The sequence below is a fragment of the Carettochelys insculpta genome, chromosome 1 (genome assembly GCF_033958435.1).
Source record: "Carettochelys insculpta isolate YL-2023 chromosome 1, ASM3395843v1, whole genome shotgun sequence".
Taxonomy (NCBI): Eukaryota; Metazoa; Chordata; order Testudines; family Carettochelyidae; genus Carettochelys; species Carettochelys insculpta.
This window is the reverse complement of record NC_134137.1, coordinates 370,582,382-370,604,311: the sequence shown is the minus strand read 5'-3', so window position 1 is coordinate 370,604,311 and position 21,930 is coordinate 370,582,382. Positions and strand designations below refer to the sequence as shown.

Sequence of the window (21,930 nt, the reverse complement as noted above, 5' to 3'; positions counted from 1 at the left end):
AAAAGAGGAAAAAACAAGTCAGATCATACAGGGGGATATAAGCCATTGTCAGAGTCTAGTGGGGAGATCTTAACACCCAGGGCAGAGGGTTTATTTTTCTGCAGAAGTTGCACGTTTTTTTAAATACAGTCCAGCTTTTTCAGTTGCATATCTCTGGACCTCTATATATGGGAATGTATCATCATTACACCTAATTGCCCTTCCAGTCCACCTTTTCCTTTTCCCATCCTGCCCTGTTATGGTGTTGAGAGTCCACTCTTTCCTCCCTAAAACATGCTTCTTCCCTCAAGAGCTGTTGCTTTTTTCTTTAAATCTGTCCATCTGGTTGTGCAGTAAATTTCTCTGTGGACTGTCTTCTTTTTCTCATTTAGATTCCAAGGCCCCAAATTAACTAAGTGCTTAAGGCTTAGTTTGTGTTTAAGTGCTTTGTTGAACAGGGATGGATTTAAGCATGCATTTCAAGCGAGAACTCCGAGAAAAACTACAAGACTATTTTATTGTGGAAAGCGTTGGGCAGCCTACATAGAGGGCTTGCTGCTGCTCCCCCTCTAAAAGCTGAGTTGAAAAGCTGATCCTCTGGGGTGCTGAGCACCTTAATCTGCTATTGTTCTGGAGTTTAGGATGCACAGCAGACACTCGTCCTTAGTAACTCAGCCCCATCCTTCACAGTTTTGCCTGGCGTCCTGACTGTGGTCCCACACCTGCCAACAATTTATGTATTTGCTTAACTTTCCATGTGTCAGTAATCCTGTTGAAACCATATAGTTAAGCATTTGTATAAGTCTTTGCTGGGATGGGGGGCTTTGTTTTTTCCCTTCCCTGTTTTCAAAGCTTTGATTCTGCAAGGGCTCATGGTGTGTTTGTGTACTATATGTGGAAGATTACATGCTTTGATCTGAACTAAGTGAAGTGCAATCAGATACAGAGATGGATGCCTAATAAATGGGTGTGGAGATGCTTCTTTTTGAGGGCCTATTGGATACAGTGACAATATACATACAACTGTGATGTTAGTCTAAGGGCTTGCCTACATTGCATCCCCGCATGGACTATGGCGTATGAATTGCCGTACTCGCCAAAGTGTTGTAGTAACTGCGTCATGTGTATGCTGCTGATGCAAACAAAGATAACTAGTTTGGATTAACGTAGTATAGTTTGAAAAGGTTAATGCGAACACAGAATCATTAAGTTCATACAGTTTGAACCTCTCTAGTCCAGCGCGCTTGGGATCTGACCAGTGCCAAACAAGAGAATTTGCAAACTGTGAGAGGTCAGTATTGTACAGCAGCATTACCAACACTTCAACTGCTTATTGGCCTGTTTGAAGATGTGAGTAAATTACACATAAATAACCGATACTGAGACTAGGACTGGTGTCTCTAAACAAACTTTATGGAACCACTGGAAATTTGGCCACACCCATGATAAGTGGTCATCTGGCTAACTAAACTCATGCCAGATTGTGGAAGTTGCTGGATATGAGAGTGCCAGATTAGAGATTGTCTGTCCCAGCAACAGCCAAACAGGATTGGTTAAATTACAACACTTTGCTGTGCTCTGCAATTCATGACCCCGTAGTCCAGGTGCGTCCAACCTGCGGCCCGTGGGCTGCATGCGGCCCTGGACAGCTAGTAATGCGGCCCCACAAGATCGTAAACTTTTAACATTATTATGTGATTTATATACATTAACTATATTATATATTTTATATGCGGCCCAAAACAATTCCTCTTCACTCAATGCGGCCCAGGCAAGCCAAAAGGTTGGACACCCATGCCGTAGTCCATACTGCAGAACTGTGCAGACATAGGCTTATTTGGTTGAGACCACACAATCTTTTCATAACTCTTCAGGAATACTAAAGCAATAATTAAGTGTTCATACATTAAAAAACAATGAACTTCCAAGTTGAGATTTCACTCCATAACTGGTTTGTGAAGAGATGTTGCATGGATCTCCCACCAAACTCTGCCTGATAACACTGCAGCAACTAGTAGTGAGAAGAGTGGTAATCTCAGCATCCTTTGGTCAAGCTAACTCAGCTTTAGCTTATTACATGTTACTTGGCTAGTGTGGTTAATAAAGAAGTGTCAAGTCTCTGTTTAGAGAAGCAGTGTATTTTACTGTTTAATGTGTTCCTTGAACAGATCAAAGTGGAACCAGTTGTTCCAGCTCCATCACCGGTTATTCCCAGGCTGACGCTGCGAGTGGGGGCTGGCCAAGACAAAATGTAAGTAAAAAGAAATCCAGTTGAAAGGAGCACATGCTTATTAGGGATTCTTTGCTTACTACCTCTGATAAATCCTATTTTTGTGAAGAAAACTTAAAAATATTATTGGCTGATAAAGGTTCGTGCCTATGAAACCTCCCAGTGTTACAAAGTATGAAATACTTGCCATTGAAGAAATCTCACCCAGTTTATTTCCTAACCTCTGATTGGAACATATCAGCATTTCTGAATAAATCTCTCTGAATTTCTCCATTATCTGTCCTGCAATCCCTACTAATGTACTTCTAGGAACATAGTCTTAAATCACTGGTCAGTTTAGAGTCCTTGCAGTTTTCAGTAGTAGCTAATGAAAACTGTCATAATCCCTTCCATACCCTAGGGAAAATTTTCAAAACCCCAGGCAGTTAGCAGCTTTGTGCATTGAAACATGATAGTTGCCGTCCCTTTATACATTTTTATCTTAGCTAGTATAACTGGTAGCGGATATTCATGTAGGTGTCTAATCCTTTTTAAATCCTGGTTTTGTTCATTAGCTCACTGATTATTATTACTCGTACAGTAATACAAAAAGACCTAGTCAGCCTTTTGTGCTGGGTGTTGTACAAACATAAATAAAAAAGACAATGCTTGCCCCCAGAAGTGTACGATCTAAATAAGGACAAGATGCAACAGGTGGGTGTAGAACACAAGCAAGAAAGGGAGGGGCACAAGAGGCATTAAGTTCCATAGCTTAGCTGTGCATTGTATGAAAGTATTTCCTTTAATCGGTTTTCAAAAATGGGTTGCTTTTTAGTTACACCAGTTTCTTACATTAAGATATGGTAAATAATGACACCCAACAGATCTTCTCCTTACTATTCATTATTTTACGTACCTCTGACATGTTGTTGTTGCTTTGCACCATTGCCAAACTAGTCTAAGTTGTATTGTTCACTTTTTCCATGCGTCTTGTCATGGTTTTTTTTTCCCCCTTTACTTCACCTTTTCTGACTCATCTGATTTGAGATGAGCTATCTAGTGCTGAACACAGTATTCAATGTGTCATCTTATCTTGCCATGAAGTGGTCTGTCACTGAGATGCTGACTCAGGGAGGTGGAGAAAAGCTACCAAAAAGCTTTGTCCTAGTTTGAAAGAATCTATATATACTGTAATCATGGGTTAGTCAGTGGTCTGCCCTGGCTTTGGAAGATCTAAGCAGCCTTAGCTAAGTTGGTCTGGATGCTTGTTTAGTTAGGGGGTCCTAACCCAACTTGAAAGATTAGTTCCAGCCCTGAAAGAGTCAGTTTCACTTGGGAGCTTTCTGTTGCAGTCTTGTAAGACTGAGTGAAGCCTGACAGTGTTCCACCACACACAGTCACCTCAGAAGTGGGTGGGGGCAATGTTATCTAGGAGCTATATTATGAAGTTGCTGTAGGAATTTTTGTGAATTAAGTCATTTCAGTCCCTATAGGACTTAACATTATTTATAAGTAGTGTTTCCCCCCTCTAGATTTTTTCTGCCTTTTGGCCCTTCATAATGTTACAGTCTGACCAAAGTTCACGTGTCATACCATTTTTTACAGACATTATATTTTCAAAATTATTCTCTGTCCCCTTAAGTATGACAGTCGGACAGACCTGTCCTGTTAAAGTCCCTCCGACTGTTGCATGTTTCTTACAGATACAGGGAGGATACTTTGAGACTCGGGGTAGGTCTACACAGCAAAGTTATTTTGAAGTAACAGCTGTTAGAACTCTCCTGGAATCTACACAACGCAACGGCTGTGGCCATTTGGAAGAGGCATGGTACTGAGCCACTTCGGCAGATGCTAATGAGGCACTGCCATGAATATGCAATGTCAAATTAGCATGATGGCAGACGCTTGCACTTCAAAAGTGCTGCTTTCGAAACGCACATTGCCCATGTAAGCTGGGGGCCTTTTGAAACGACCCTCTGATTTCGAAAGCCCGTTCTTCCCATTTGGTTTTGGGAAGAAAAGGCTTTTGAAATCAGGGGGTCCTTTCGAAAGGCCCCCAGTTACATGGGTGGTGTGCGTTTCGAAACTGGTACTTTCGAAGCATGCGCAGCCACCATTTTGCTAATGGAGCATTGCATGTTCGTGGCCGTACCTCATTAGCATCTGCTGAAGTGGCTCAATACTATGCCCCTTCTGAAAGGAGGGCCGAGTGTGGCCTCAGCCAACCGCTATATTGAAATAATTTCAAAATTATTATTTTGAAATTGGTAAATCTCATTCTACAAGGAATAGTGGCTATGTTGAAATATGGGCTGTTGCGATAGGGATAGGGTCTATTTCGAAATAAGCCATAGTGCATTCAGTGGCTCTATTTCAAAATAGGCTCTGTGTGTTTAGATGCTGCATTTTGAAATAACTAGTACATATGAAATACAATTTTGTGTGTGGCAGCGTTATTTTGGAATACACTATTCCAGAATACCTTATATCAAAATAAAGGTGCTGTCTAGACATACCCTCAGAGTCTTTGCAGTCAGAAGGGACCTCAGAACCTCAGCCCCACACTCCTGTAATAGACCCCTAACCTCTGACTAACTTACTCAAGGCTTAAGATCATTGTTTGAAGTCTTCAAGTTACTGAAAATTCAGTGCTTACACTAGTTTAAACCTGCAGGTGATCCATGCTGTAGAGGAAGGTAAAAAGGCCCAAGAGTATCTGCCAATCTGACGCAGTGGGGGGAAGTTGCTTTCCAGCCCATATGTGATACATACAGTATTAGTTCTGATAGCTTGTCATGTGAACAACTATCATTGCTGATATGTGTGTATTTAAAAACCTGGGCAATTTCCTCACATACATGCTAAGTTTAATCAGGCAAGGTCGCTGTCAACTGCATGTCACACCACTGTAAACTGCGCTAGAGTTTAAGTTTAAAAAAAAAAAAGCTAGCACTCCATCTACGTTCCATTCACTAACAGCAACGAAGGGTCCTGTGGCACCTTATAGACTAACAGAAAAGTTTTGAGCATGAGCTTTCGTGAGCACAGTCTCACTTCATCAGGTGCTGGTCTTGGAAATCTGCAGGGCCAGGTATAAATAAGCCAGAGCAAGGGTGGGGATAACAAGGTTAGCTCAGTCAGCAAGGGTGAGGCTTACTACCAGCAGTTGATCTGGAGGTATGAACACCAAGGGAGGGGAACCTGCTTTTGTATTTAGCCAGCCATTCACAGTCTTTGTTTAAGCCTGAGCTGAGGGCGTCGAATCTGCACATGAATTGTAGCTCAGAAATTTCTCTTTGGAGTCTGGTCCTGAAATTTCTTTGCTGTAGGATAGCTACTTTTAAGTCTGCTACTGTGTGGCCTGGGAGATTGAAGTGCTCTCCTACGGGTTTTTGTATATTGCCATTTCTGATATCTGATTTGTGTGCGTTTATTCTTTTATGCACAGACTGTCCAGTTTGTCCGATGTATATAGCAGAGGGGCATTGCTGGCACATGATGGCATATATTATATTGGTAGATGTGCAGCTGAATGAACCCACGATGGTGTGGCTGATCTGCTTAGGTCCTGTAATGGTGTTGCTGGTGTAGATATGTGGGCAGAGCTGGCAACGAGGTTTGTTGCATGGATGGGTCCCTGAGTTAGAGTGACTGTGGTGCGGTGTATAGTTGCTGGTTGCTTCGGGTTGGCAGGTTGTCTGTGGGCAAGGACTGGTCTTCCTCCCAAGGCCTGTGAAAGTGGGGGATCATTGTCCAGGATGGGTTGTAAATCCCTGATGATGCGCTGTAGAAGTTTTAGCTGAGGAGTGTAGGTGATGGCTAGTGGTGTTCTGTTGGTTTCTCTCTTGGGCTTGTCTTGTAAGAGGCTTCGTAGCACACATCTGGCTCTGTTGATCTGTTTTTTCACTTCCTCAGGTGGCTATTGCAGTTTCAAGAATGCTTGGTAGAGATCCTGTAGGTGTTTGTCTCTGTCAGAGGGGTTGGCGCAAATGTGGTTATATCTTTGTGCTTGGCTGTAGACAATGGATCATGTGATGTGTTTGGGATGGAAGCTGGAGGCATGAAGGTAGGCGTAGCAGTCAGTGGGTTTATGGTACAGGGTGGTATTGATGTGGCCATCGTGTATTAGCACCGTGGTGTCCAGGAAGTGGATCTCCTGTGTGGACTGTTCCAGGCTGAGGTTGATGTTGGGGTGAAAGTTGTTGAAGTCCCAGTGAAATTCCTCCAGAGTTTCCTTCCCATGGGTCCAGATGATGAAGATGTCATCAATGTAGCATAAGCAGAGATGGGGTGTTAGTGGACGAGAGCTAAGGCAGCGCTGTTCCAGGTCAGCCATGAAAATATTGGCATATTGAGGGGCCATGCGGGTACCCATAGCTGTGCCGCTGATTTGAAGGTATATATCGTCGCCAAATCTGAAATAGTTGTGTGTGAGGATAAAGTTACAGAGCTCAGCCATCAATGTGCTATAGCATCATCAGGGATACTGTTCCGGACAGCATTTATTCCATCTTTGTGTGGGATGTTGGTATAGAGAGCCTCTCCATCCATGGTGGCTAGGAGAGTGTTTTTTGGTAGATCATCAATGTATTGCAGTTTTCTCAGGAAGTCAGTGGTGTCTCGGAGATAGCTGGGAGTGCTGGTGGCATAGGGTCTGAGGAGAGAGTCCATATAACCAGACAGTCCTTCAGTGAGAGTGCCAATGCCCGAGATGATGGGGCATCCAGGATTTCCAGGTTTGTGGATCTTGGGTAGTAGGTAGAATAGCCCCGGACGGGGCTCTAGAGCTGTGTTGGTATAAATCTGTTCTTGTGCTTGTGTAGGGAGCGTCCTGAGCAGATGATGTAGTTTCTTAGTTTATTCCTCGGTGGGATCTGAGGAAAGTAGCCTGTAAAATGTGGTATTGGAGAGTTGTCTGGAAGCCTCCTTCTGGTAGTCAGACCTGTTCATGATGACAGTAGCTCCTCCTTTATTTGCCTCTTTGATTATAACGTCAGGGTTGTTTCTGAGGCTGTGGATGGCATTGCGTTCCGCACGACTGAGGTTGTGAGGCAAACAATGCTGTCTCTCCACAATTTCTGCCTGTGCGCGTCAGCGGAAGCATTCTATATATAGGTCCAGACTGTTATTCCGTTCACTGTTATCCATTTTCAGTATCAACAGTCTCCCTTCTACAGCGCATATGTGGGGCTTAGAACTGTCTTTTTGTGAAATGTTCTGACACATTTTAACACATTGGAACCCCCGTCCGTGACTGGAGCTTCTACTACACTACAAATAATATCACTGCCCTCAGCCTGCCCAACAGCTTTTAGCCTTCAATCAGACCTTGTTTTGAGTTATATGTTCAGTCGCCTAGTAGCAGATCTGGAACCTGTGGATCTAAAGCCATAAGACTATTCTTTACTGCCTGACCTTAAACACTCTGCGCTGTTAACTCAAAGGCTGTAGCAGGAAAATGAACTGCTGTGTACACCAGCCTCTAGAAAGAGACGCAATGAGCCACCCTGTGGAAGTGTGGGTTAAATTTGGATAAATTATGTGAATGAGTGACATGTCTTGTTAGCAACGATTTTGACCTTGGTAGTAATTTGTAATACAGAAATTACAGAATTAAGATGTGCTTTTATTCGTGGTTGGTGCTAACCCTGTATGTGAGTTGCTTGAAGCTGCAGACAAGAAGGCTGTGGCCAGTGTAAGGGACTCATTTCAGAGGAAGAAGGGGAATTGGTGAGTGATGGGTAGTTGAGGGCTTGAATTATTTTAGCTGCAGGCTATCTTGGTGTCATGGCTCCTTCCCCACTCTAGCAAGACAAATGCAGAAGTGGAGGCCAGCAAAAGTACCTCCAGAACCTTATGTACCAGGTTTTGGTATAAACTTCCCCCCCAGAATCCTCAAAACATTAGATTTTGGGGATAAAATTCACTGCCACCACCCAAGTAGTAATAAGGAAACCAGGGAGAGACTACCTGGGAAATCTCAGCTCCAAAAGTAAAAAACCAGGACACAAACATTAACCAATACCAGGCTAATAAAAAGAAAAAGAGAGAACGTTTATTATTACAACAATATTAATGTTGCAAGCCTCATGACTAGATGGAAGAGTCACAAAGTAAAACAGATGCGGAGTCTCTACAATGGGCCTAGAACTTCATTACAAGGAGAGTAAAAGGACATTTCTAAAAAGTGCACAGACATCAGATCTCACTTCCCAAACCATAAAACAATAAAGCCTAACGGATTTATCTAAACTTTACCCTACTTACAGAAGATTGGAGGGCCTGCTCTTGGCGGGGGATATTCTGTGTCTGTCTCCCTCATGGCTGGGAAAAAGAAGAAGCAACAGAGGACAGAAAAAGGGAGGAGCCAAAAAATTCAATTCTTACCTACATTCCTACAGGCCAACCCCACCTGGCTAAGGAGGTTAACCCTTTTACTCCCAGGCTGCTGGCTAACCCTCATGATCATGACACCTGGTTTTACAGTTTACACTTCTAAGGGACACATATGTAGTTAAGCACCGTAACAGTTAAGAGTTGGAGTGTGTTTGAGAGAGTTTTATGTGTAATACTCTGTTGAATGGGTGTACTTTGAGAAAGAGGTGGGGCCGTAAAGAAATAAGCCATACAAAAGATGCCACTGGATACTTTTTTTTAATTTAGGGGTTTTTTTGTCAGTAATGATGCCCTTTCAAGGTCTATGCACCTCAGTGTAGTTAATCCCACACAAAACACCATTATAGTAAACATCAGCATTATTGAAATACATTCCCCAGGTACTTGGCTAGACAACCAGCAAGCCAACCGTCCCTTTCATCGTTGCAGAAAAATACTGTCCACTTTCACCAAAGACCCCAACCATAATACATTCCCCAGGTACTTGGCTAGACAACCAGCAAGCCAACCGTCCCTTTCATCGTTGCAGAAAAATACTGTCCACTTTCACCAAAGACCCCAACCATCAAATAGTGACCTAGGATGGCTTACCTGAGGGACTGTGTCTCTCCCTGTGACATCCTAGGCCTTAACCAACCCCATACAGTCCATCCAGAAGCCAGTGGTCAAACAGCTGAAATCCTGGAGCACTTGGATTATTTGGTTCTGGCAAGAAGCCCTGAGAAACTATGTTCATTCAGAGACTGATGGTGCAGAAGGTATAGATGAGTGGTACACTAGGACGAGTCCCATCTTAGTCCCCTCCAGGACTCATGTACCAAGGGCATGTCTGCCCAAACATTTACTGCACAGCAAGCTAGTGTGTAAATCTCCAGCCCTCCAGCAAGCTGCTCGTTTAGTGTCTCTGTGGACACAGCTGCTGCACATGCACATGAGGGAACAGCTTGTGCACAACAGCAGGGTCCACATAGATAGTTAGCTGGAGCTAACAATGACTTTTCACTCCAATTTGCCACCTGAGTGGAGACACACCAGTAGTACCCCACTGAGGGTGAAGGGGTGTGGTCAGACTGTGATGTAATGACAGCTTCTGGCATGGCTGCTGAATAAGTTGCTAGAATGGAAATTGTATGCAAAGAACAAGTAAAGCAAGATAATAGCAGTGAAAGCTTCCAATCACATGCCTCAGTCAGGATTTAGAGACTCCGCCTGTATGGGTAAGAAGGTAGCTCATTCTCTCAGAGTAGTCAGTACATGGTCTCTGCTGAGACTGGCATTCAAGGTCCAAATTAGAGTTAACTGTGGGAGTGAATTTTCATTTTTTATTTTTCTGAGGCTACATCTACACTAGAGCAATCTGTCGACAGACGTTTCTGTCGGAATCTTCCGACAAAACTTCTGTCAACTGATGGCAACCTGATCAGGCCACTGATTGGTAGACAGCAATCGAAAAAGTGATCCTTTCTGTGGACAGAGAGCAGCCGGACTGCCCAGCTGCTGTCTTGACAGGATGGCCAACCGGAAGCACAGCAGACAGGGCTGCCCAGTGGCCCAGAAGCCCTGTCTGTCAGAGGGCCCCTGGAAAATCCTGACCAACTTTCTGTTGACAGTCTGTCTATAGAAGCATTCTGCCTCATGGGGGAGTGGCCGAATGCTGTCGACAGAAGTGCTGCGTTCTGCTGACAGAACACCTTGGGAATGTGGACGCTCTGCAGGTTTTGACAAAACTACCTAGCGCAGACATAGCCACTGATCGCTAATCTGGAATGGTCATAGACATAAAATCGACTTCTGCATTTCATATTTCAGGTTTATAGTCATACGTTGCCAATCCCAAGAAATATGTATATTTCTGGTGTCCTAAATAAGTCCTGGATGTAATGCCAGGGTAGTAGAAATTAAAATGCAGCAGTTACTAAAGGATAAATAGAATAATCTAGGAAAGACTGCAACATTTTAGGTTTTCTGCAAGTGCTTTAATTGCACAATAAAACAAGTGGAAAGTAGATTATAATCAAAACATTTCCGTCGTAGTAGTAAACAATTACAGCACTACTTGCATGGATGCCACATTAAAAGAAATTTACTGGATTCCATTCTAATGCAATTAGAGCTAATTTTGTTCTTTAAATGAATAAAAGGTCAGCTAGTAAATCTAGTTTATCTTGAGTACAGACTTCAATAAATTGTTTTATTTAATTTGCTGTAAAAGATCTTATCCTTAATGGGCCTTGGTCTTATTAGTTTGCTTGGGTTTTAAAATATTTATGACCACCTTTTTAGAGATTATTTGAATGATAAGTTAGAAAGTTGTTGTTGTTTTTCTGCATTGTTATCAAGGCACAAGATCGCTAATTGAGTCAGTGTAGGAAGCCATTTAAGATTTGTCATGTAGAGAAAGCTGGTGTGGAATCTTCCTGAATTTAAATCACCCATAATTAGCTGTTTTGTTGAACCATCCTGCGGTGTCTCATTTGTCCATTCTCCATTTATTTTTCCCCAAACATACTCATATTTCACACCTGTAGTGTTTAAGAATGCTAATCGACTGATAAAGCATTGGCATGCCATTTACTGGTGCACATGATGTGAACTTCAAATTAACTTCAAATTTCTGATATTTGTGATCAATTCATTTTATATTTTACAGCCAAGTAAGCAAAAACACCAACTTGCTTCAGTGCAGGCCGCCAGAAAGAATGTACAATTGATTTTTTTTTCTGCTTCTGTGGCTTAGAAGCAAGGCATAAATTTTTGTGAAATCACATCTTTAATCTGTATCTTAAAATGTCAGGCTTCCAGTGTTGTACTTTAGCTCTACTTTCAGTAAGGGGCCTTGACGATAGTAATGACTGGAGGATAGCTGGTTTAGCACTGATTTGACTGTAATTTGATGTGCCCAGTATGATTAAATTGCCATTTATCATGTATTTTTTTGAAGTGGGTAGATGTAACTTTAAAAATACAAATCTCTCTCTTTCTTTCTCTAATCATTAAGAGTGTTATTTATTAAACTAAATCTTGAAAGAATTACCATAGTGCATAAATGTTCATGTCACCAAAACCAACACCCTAATTGGCACTGATTGACACCCTTGGTAGGAAATCTCAATAGAGACCAAGGACTGAATGTCAGTAGAGAATGAATTATCAACCTAGCACTAGATATAATCTCTCTACATAGCACTGATGACCTGGAAGCATGCTAGTAGAACGAAGTTGGGTGTCTGTACTGGTATTTTCTAGTCTGTTACTGTTCAATTTCTTTGTCGGTTAATCCAGCACCTTCCACAATAAACTCAAGTAACACATTCACGTTTATATAAACTGGCATAAATGGCATTGTCCTGAAAAGAGGACATGGATGGCAAAATATTCTGGTGGGGACCTACAAGGTTCAGCAAGTGGAAACCAACCCTGACTACCTGCACCACCTCTGGATTATCACAGATAGGGTTTTTTCCCCTGCCTGTATGTAGACTATTCATTATAAGTTTCTTTAAGGACATAAGTAATAATGTATTAGCACACTAGAATACCTTCATGCTATATAGCTATTGTAGCTTTTGTATTGTTACGTGACTTCATCTTTTGTCAAATACCAAAATTACTATAGACCAAGATTTCCAAAAATAAGGTACATGCAATTTGACATCTAAACATAAGCCTGATTTAAAAACAGCTAAACTTACAGGAACTCCCAGTGAAGTCAAACTCTGTAGGAAAAGTCTCACTAAATTAGCAAAATTAAGAGAAATCAGAGAACTAAAGGAGCAAAAATAGAAATAATATTACAGATTTTTTTCCTTTTCTGCTTTCACTGGAATTTCCTGAGAAAAGGGACTCTCTCTGGGTTAGTCTTGTTTGAGGCTTCTAGCTGCTACTGTAATGCAAACATATGTTTGTATGTTTAATAATAATAGTAATATTTAATAATAATATTGTTAATAATTAATAATGTGAGGTGCTCAAACACTACAGCAAGAGTTGTTGTCAAGGGTGTGTGTGTGTGTGTAAGTAAAACTATAATTTAGAGAATAGAAGTCTGCCAGAGTTTCAAGTGTGTGTGTGTGTGTGTGTGTGTGTGTGTGTGTGTGTGTGTGTGTGTGTTAAATATAGTTTGGAGAATACAAGTCTACCAGATAGCTCAGTGAGATTAGAATTTACTTCCACACAATTTTATATAATATGTACAGTTTTACGCGGTATCTTCCTTAATGGGAATTTGTAGGTTTTTTTAAAGATGATTGTTCTCCTGGTAATGATAAATACACTATTGTGAAGGCACTTTTGAACTTTGTGTTCCATTTAGTGGCAAGTTATTCAGACGTCAAATAACTTAGATTACTGGGTTCATAGTGTTTGCCCACAATAGCTGAATAATGGGGATCATTAAACTCCCTGTGTAGGTATATCCAAATTGTGTTTTCCTTTAACCTTGGCTGTCTGTGTGGCTGGGGAGGGAAGAGTTGGATCTTTATTGACTTGTCAAGCCATAGGTTTGCATTACAGGCCAAGCAGCTCCTGACCCATTCCATTTATTTCACTGTTTTGTGGTGGGGAAACAGGTAAAGGAACCCTGCTGGAAGCCCCTCCTTCTGCACGTTTTTATGAATGAGACCAGTGTTTGTAGCAGTTAAGGCACCGTGACCAAATCCTCCAAAAGATGTAATGCAAGCAGCATGGGGCTATTGCGGGACACAGCTGTGGGTGGTGTTAGTTACCCCGTGAGACATTGCTTATTCAATGGAGAGCTCTGGAGGAGAACTTACTGTGGAATTAAATAGGAGGGAAAAAGTGATACTTCGGGGAGAAAAACGTAGAAGGGTAAAACCACTGTTTGGAAAAATCAAACAATAGGGTCCTGGCAGTGAATGTCTATGTTTATTACAGTACTAATGGGTATCCCAATTATTTTACAATGTAGCACTTAGCAGTGAAAGGCTTAATGTTCACAGTGTGATACTAGAATTGAACGCTTTGTATTGCTCCATTGGCTTGTTCTAGAAATCCAAAAAGGACATATCTTGGTTTAATCAACTCCTGATATTATTAATGTATTAGTTAAGAGACAGGAGGGGGAGAAGTGATGAAAAGCAGTCTGATTTGTAGACACATAGTAAATGTCATGCAGGAGTTTGGAACTCCAGTGAACTTTACAATTTTGTCAACAGCATGTCTGTACTATAAAGACAGTACCAGCATAGCTATGTGGTATATCTATCTCATAGAACTGGAAGGGCCTCGTAGCAGGACCTGTCACCATCCCTGACAGATTTTTTTTTTTAATCTGTTTGCCCCAGATCCGTAAATGGCCCCCTAAAGCAAAGGGCTCACAACGCTGGATTTAGCAGACCAATGCTCAAACTACTGAGCTATCCCTTCCCACCATTTTTTCAGAATAATAGCCCCTCATCCATGGAGGCTGGTGTCCCATATTTGCCCTGGAGCAATGTGGTCATCCTACGTCTGGAGCTTTGGCTGCTGTTACTGCCAGAGTAACAGTAGCAGCAGCCATTGCTCCAGGCCCCTTTGAAATGATGAGCATGGGGGCAACTGCCCTCTTTACCCCTCACTGACAACAGCGATGCAGGCATATCCCAATAGTCTGTCCTGGCAGTAGGAGGTATTCCATCAGTTTAGGAATGCCACTTCCCCAAAGGAAGTGACAGAGACAGAAACATTCTTCACACCCCAGCTAACTTTTAAGTTAACTTTTAAGCCCAAATCTTTATATGTTGTCTTCTCCGGAATCACTATGTTTAAATCATAATAAAGAGCTGAAGGACTTCTCTGGTTAGTAATGCCTTTTTAAATACAGAATGGGTGTGTTCTTTATTGAAGATACTGTCTAGGGTGTGGTTCATGTACTAAAATGGAACATTTGGCAAAGAGATAATATATTTGGCCCCAGTCCTGCACTCAAACCCATATGGATGAACCTATATATTCATGCAGAGTCCTGCTGATTTTATTCTGGTTCTACAAGGGTCTACCCAATTGTAGAACCTGGGGCCTTTGTATGCAAGTTTCTATGCTTACGGAAGTAATAAGAGCCCATTGCCAGAATGGGTGGGGGGAAATTGCTTTTTTTCCTGTGTGCTTTTAAAGCTGACCCAGAAGTGTTTCCCCTTGAACATGAGAGTGTACACCTCAGGCTTATAGTCCTAGACTCTCCTTTAATTACAAAAGCCACCCCACCAATTATTCACCATGGTTTTAGTAGGTGGAAGGTTCGGGCAAAATTATTTTCATTTTTCATTTGGAACACACTCAGGTATGACTCCTAATGTGAATTCATAAAAAGGTTTGAGTCATTAGAAAACAGAACAACTTACTGTGTGTGAAATTCTTTGACTTTGCTATTTGTTGCACAAGAGTAAAAATGTGTGTATTGTATACCTCAATTAAAAATGGAGGAGCAAAACTTCAGGCAGGTTTAGACGCATATTTCTTTCAACAGGATTGCATGTGGAAATGGGTGTGAGCAGCCTCCCTTTATGGCAAAACAGAAACAGATCAAATGTACACAACAGAATTGAAAGCATATGCTTATTCACTACTAGGGAAAAATAATCTTGGCTTTGCTACAAAATTTGTGCAAAAGAAAAGAACAATGACATCTCAGATTTTCCTATAAATGTGTCTCTGTCTCACTTGTTTCAAAACGAAATCAAAACAAAAATAAGTAGCTTACATAGAGCCGAAGATTTGAGGTATTATTTTGATTTAATGCCAAGACATGGTCCAGTGACATTATGAGGTATTGGACCCGCAAAAAGGTGATCCCTGGCCCAAAAAGCTTGGAGTCTGAGAGAAGTTGTTAGGCAACTTGTGCAAAAGGGTTAGAGTTCCAGACAGACCACATCATTCGGTTCTATCTCGAGTGATTGCTTATGTCCATGCCCCATGAAGGGTGTGCGTGCACTCATCACATACAACAGTGTCAGAATGTTTTCACTCTGCAATACTCATAGAGCAGTAGCTCTGGCAGCCCCTGGAGTTTATCCTCCATGGTGCAATATAAGGAATGCCTTGCATTCTCCTTCCCTCCCACCACCACCACCTCTCTCCCCATTGCTTCTTGCTACCAGTGAGGTTACACCAGAACCACTGAACTTTGGCCAGTTGTTACTCTTTCTCTGATGCAGTCCATGCTTAATGTATATTATTCTCTCCGTAGTGTGTAGTGTCCCAGATGGGACTTCGCCTAGGGACTGGGCATGCTTTGGTCCCCAGGCTTCAAGCCATGCCTAGATTGTAAGTTTCACAACAGCGGCAGCCAGAGGTGCTTAAGCAAGGGGCACATAAGAGAGAAGTATCGCATTTTCAAATTGTTCAAGCCTCAGATGAAGAAGGAAAGGGACATTTGCCTCAGGGCACTCTTAATGGAGTTGGCACTAACCCCGGCTCTGGATATCAAGTCAGACTCAAGAGCCATATCTTGGGAACAGAGTGCTCTGCCGAGACCATCATCAGGGCAACACTGGTCCCCCTCACCATCGTCAGTCTCGAGGGCAAAGACTCCAGCAAAGGGATTCTCCCTGGCATCCTATAAGGGCAAGGAGAAGTCAGGAGGAGAACCAAGACCCACAGTGGGGGCTTTACTCCATGTGCAAGTCAGGGACTGACTCAGAGTGGTCCAGCCCTCACATTCCTCTCCAGCAATGCCAAGTAGTGATGAAGGCCTGCGGCATATGGAAGTGCCTTCTATAGCAGCAGTCTTGCAGGCAGCACAGGGCACTTCAGCTTTGCTGGTGCTCGTCACACCCTCCAATACCCGCCTACCCCCCCATACACACACATCACCACCACCAGGCAGTAGCGCAATCAAGGGGTAAGCCCTGTTAGGCTGTTTCCAGGTGTGTCTGTTACAGCAGTCCAAGTCCCCTTTCAAGGCATCGTCCTGCCGGCATTCCTTGCTATAAAGCCTTCAAGCCACATATGCTGGGGGGTGGACTTCACATGCACCTTTACAGTCCCATGACTAGGGGTGCAGGATGCAGGAATCAGGGAGATGCTTGCCAGAGCTTCAACATAACAGGCTGAAGCTTGCACCCTTTGCCTTGGGCACTGTGACAAGTCTCGTACTTCTCCGGGACCTCAGCATCACTCTTGACAGCACACAGATGATTGGCATCATCAGTCTTGGTTGTGCCAGTGCCAATCTCGATCTCATTAGACCTCCTGGTCATAGAAGTCCTTGGGCCTTAAGTCCCATTACAAGTCTCTGCGCTGAGTGAGCATCAGGAAGCATTGGTTGCTGGGTTCCCATCACCAATCTGCCAGCCCATACTCAAGACAGAGATTCGTCCCACTCGGACAGTCTCATGGGCCCATAGTACTCATCACTGGGTGGTCGGAGGCCCTCTTGCACTTGGTCACTTGTCAGTGACAGTGAGGCCTCAGAGGCCAGTACCAAACAGGGCTCCCTGGCACCAGGACAAGCAGCAATGCTGGTAGTGCTACCCTCACCCACAATGCCACCCCCTCCAGGGTGGTAGCAGAGACAGTGGTTGGTGCCCTGGTTTCCCTGGAACACATTGGGGTTCACCAAACCTTTTCAGCTGGCTTGCTCAGTTTTGAGGACTACAAAAGGCCATCAGCCTGAGGAGCTCATCCCCCAAGTAGGTACAAGCCCCCGAGAAAGACACAACCCCATCTCAAGAGGCCCCTGTAACCCACCAGTCAGTCCTGAAGGAGGAAGGAGTAGAACTCACAGCACTGGCATCTTCCTTGTCCTCCCCGGATGAGGCCGTTATGAGTCCCCTGCACCTTTGTCACCCAATTCCAAATGAGCAGAGAGGAAATACTTTCTACCATCTAAAGGCCATGAGTACCCTTATGCCCTCCTGCCTCTAGCTCCTTAGTGGTGGAGGCAGTCTACCCATAAGGAGAGGCAGGAGCGACACCAAAGAATAAAAACTGCAAGAGACTGGTCTTTTGTCCATAAAATTTATCCCCTAGTCTGCAGCTAGGAGTGATCAACCAAGCTGTCCGTGGCTGCTACAATTTTAACATGCTGTAGAAAATCCACACCACTCAGCAATGCAATTATACTGACCTAACCCCCTGCTATGCTGATGGGAAGGCTTCTCCCATTGACCCAGTTACTGCCTCTTGGGAACATGGATTGCCTAGGCCAAGAGAAGAAACCTCAGTAAAATCCTCACTAATCACTAGAGCAGCATAGCTGCGCTGCGCTGCAATAGAATCACTTTATGAGAACTGTGAGTACTTATGGCCCTATTCTGATTCCCATTCTATATGATGGAGCACAACTGTTACCTTCCACAGACCTACATATTCACCAGCATAGTATCTGGGCATATTTGCTAAAACAAGCGAAAGCAATAGGGCCCGGTCTACACTACAGAACAAAGTCAGTGTCAGATACGCTATTCTAGCTGCACCATTATGAGCTAGAATCGACGTACCAGGATCAGTTTTGCTCCCGGTGTAGATCGGGGCTTTTCAGGCTCACACTGGTACCCCTTATACCACACAATAACAGGGTCGGTGGCCAAGCCCAGAGAAATCAGTTTTGCTGCATCTTTGCAGCTGTGGCAAAATCGAACTCTGGAGGATTGATCCCGGTGGATCAAACGCGTGCTAAGTATAGACATACCCAAAGACTCCAGCCTGAGCTCAAACATCTGCACTGCAGTTAAACTGCCTTACAGTCTAAGCCCTGCAAGCCCAAGTCAGCTGATACAGGCCAGCCATGGGTGTTTAACTGCAGTATAGACATACATGGAAAGAACAGATAAATGGAAATATATGCCTGTTTGAAAACACTTTTATTCTACAGTATTTTGAGTCCAAGCTCTCAAAACATATTTAGGTCTGTATTTCTCTGGGAAGGTACTCTTAGATGTATTCTGTATGTAGAATGCTATACCAGTATAGTTAAAAGTGGCCCAACTTTCCCATATAAAGGCAACACTAAGTCACTTTTGAAAATGGGGTGTAATTTCATATATCATTTAGGATTTTTGAAAATATTACACATTATATAGACACGATTTGAGGGATCTGTGGGTTTGGAACCTTACCCTCCACAAAAACAAAGATAATCAGACCATGATTTTTGATTAGACTATCATAACTCTCAGTACAATGTTTTGTTTTGTAAGTGGAGCTTGGAGCAATCATTCAGCTCTGTGTTTCAAATCATACCTTTAAAAGCCATTTCCTTTTGATTTTCCCCGTGTTTATACTAACCAGTCAATGAGGCTTTCAGATGTAAGGAACAGATTGAAATCAAAGCAATTACTTCCAGAGATAGGAAATTATTTCACACCTTTGAGTCTCACTCTGCTCCAGATGCAGCATGTTACGGCTTGAGACAGTTAAGAGCCAATTATTACCTGGCCAACCTGCCTTGGCATTAAAAATCCTGGTAGAACTTGCTCTGTGCTTGCAAGATCAACACTTTGTTCCTGTGTGTGTGTCTGGTATGCAAAGCTTAGTTTTGTTGATCTGAGTGTGGTGATCAATCCAAAGCAGTGATCGAGGTGTGTGTTGACCAATTCTACCCTTAGAAAAGGATTCCATTGTATATATTAAGCATCATATAGTATTAGATTTATAAGCATATGTATTCCATTCAATTATAAATACGTTATGGCATTTTGTAAGAAATATACTTCCTGCTCACAGAAAAGAGAGTTCAAAGGATATTTAAACCTAGGATAAAACCAGCTGTCTACAAAGTCTCTGTAATAATTCTGCTTTTTTTGGAAAAGGTAGTGGTGGGAGTTTTTACTTCACACTTTTGTGGTTGATGTAAATTCCCGTTACCCCACCTAGTCAAAGGGTTTTCTCACACTTCTGAATTCTGGAGCGACTATTTGCATAAAACCACTAACAATTGATGTTTATCTTTTAATATAGAAAATTAATTGTGATGACATGCTGCCAGGAGAATAGCCCAGGGAGAAACATAACTCTGCTATCAAGGCTCTGGGCAGAATTTGTTCATTTGGGTGATGTTAGTCTGAGTCCTCCTAAGAATCATTTAAATTTAATCCTAATCTAATTAATCAAGACCCAGTTTTCTCAGGCTACGTTTACACTGCAGTTAAACGTTCAGGCTGCGTCTGCGTACCTCCTCCCTTTCAGAGGAGGTATGTAAATCTGCAGGATCAAAATTGCAGATGAGGTGGGTATTTAAATATCCTGCACCTCATTTGTGTATTCTTGCAAGATGCAGCCTTCAAAGTGGGGTCATTTCAAAAGTGAAAGTGCAGTGTGGACACCGACACTTTGAAAGTAAACCCTGAATTCAAAATTACCTTATTCCCAATTCATTTTGCATGATAAAGATACTTGGTGATAATTGGATCTCCTTGTCTCGTACCTTTACTCGTTTTAAACCAACTTCCCAACTCCCTGAATGTTCTCACCACTGCCTCCGCATTGTTATTAATATCCTTCAACAACCATATCCGTCTTCTGTCCACTCCGTACAACTCCAACACCGCCCAAGTTGCTTTTTGATCCGTACTGTCAAATGCCTTCTGAAAATCAACCAAGCAAGTGTAGATGTTCTTGTTCTTTTATCGTGCTTTATCCACTATCATTCTTAGTGCCAATATCTACTGTATGGTACTTCTATCTTTCCTGACCCCACCCTTGCTCATCTGCTAGATGTTCTTCTATCTGCGATCTTAGTCTCTCTGTCAGTATCATCATTAACACCTTGCCTAGATGACTCGTTAGGGCAATCGTTCTGTAGTTCTTTTACTTGAATGTACTTCCTTTCTTGTGTATTATCACTAGCATGGATCTTGTCCATTCCTTAGGTGCCTTCCGTTCTTTCCATGCTATATTACATGCTCAGTGTATTTCCTGAATCATACTTTCTCCACCAAATTTGATCATCTCTCCCGTGATCTTATCATTTCATGGGCTTTTGTTGTTCTTTAGTCATTTCACTGTTCTTTCTACTTCCTTCTGCAAAATATTGGTCTCACTCTTGATGCTCAGTGGAGATATATCTTTCAGTTCTTTAATCAGTCTCTTTGAGACACTTGGGTCTAATTGTGCTTTGTATAGATCAGTGCAGTATCTCGTCCATCGCTGCACAATCTTCTCCTTGAACACCTCTTCATTCTCATCTCTGATCACCATCTGCTTTGGCTGACACTTTCTATTAATATTCCCAAGCATTTTATACACCCACCTGGTTTTAAATTCGCCGTAATACCTCTCTATATCTTCACGCTGCTCCTCTAGCATTTTGTCTTATCTTTTCTGGCTGCTTTCCTTACTGCAGTGCATTTCACCCTATATTGCTGTTCTGCCCTCTCAGAAACATCCCTTCTGATCTTCAGTGCTCTGTTCTCTTGGACCACTTCAGTGTGTCCTGCGTAATCCACTTCTTGTTGATCTTCTCTTCTTCTGCAACAGCCTGCTCAATTGCATCTTGTGTCGCCATGGCTATCCCTTCCACTCTCTTATCTTATCTAGGTCTTTCTCTTTGGCCACATTCCTAATCTTCTCTTTGAGTGCTGCTCTGTACACATTCCCTATTTCTTCCTCACCTAGCCTCACCACATCTCTTCTCTTCTTCTTAAACTGTGTCTTACACTTTCTCTTGAGTTTTATCTTGATGTTTGCGATCCCTAGACTGTGGTCCAAGTCTGTATCTGCTCTTTGGAAAGTTCGGCCCTGCTGTACTGATGTTACGCATCTTATCAAAATCATATGTACCATGTTCTTGGACTTCCTGTCATTTGATCACCATGTTCACTTCCTGCAAGTCCTTTTGTTGGGATCTCATGTTGCAGGTCACCATCTCGTGCTCTGTAGCAAACTCTAGTGGTTTCCCACCTCATTCATTTCTTTCTCCGTATTCAAACCTTCCCATGACTCACAACCTTCGTTATCTGTTCCAACCTTCACGTTCTAATTTTCTCTGATTATCAACTCATCTCTCTTCAGTATCTCCTCCAGTGTCCTTCTCAGGTCTTTTATAGATTAGCTCAGTCTCTTCCTCCGTACTGTCCAACATGGGTGCATACACCTGAATGACAAAGATCCTGAACAGGTTGCTTCAAATGTCGCTACCATCATTCTTGCACTTTGAATCCTAATAATGCTCCTCTAGCTCTGTTGCTAAGAAGAAATCCGACTCCTGCCTCACGCTTCATTTCATTCCCTGACCAAATGATTTCGCAACCACACATCTCTCCTGAACCCAACACATCTCTGCTAGTCCAAGTTTATTGCATCTGTTTTTCTCCATTTCCTTCTGAAGCAGCTCTAATTTTCCAGTTGCCCACGGTGTTTGGACATTCCATGTTCCAATCGATAGCATATGTTAGTCGTAATTTTCTTTC

General features: G+C 42.6%; 1 protein-coding gene across 1 annotated transcript in view; it reads left to right on the top strand.

Annotated features, from left to right (window-relative positions):
• The window catches only part of TAF3 (TATA-box binding protein associated factor 3), a 174,367-nt gene that overhangs the window by 134,442 nt on the left and 17,995 nt on the right, over positions 1-21,930 (top strand). Inside the window, exon 4 of the mRNA XM_075018174.1 lies at positions 2,148-2,230. Within this exon, the coding sequence (XP_074874275.1) occupies positions 2,148-2,230 (83 nt within the window). The remainder of the gene's footprint in view (positions 1-2,147; positions 2,231-21,930) is intronic.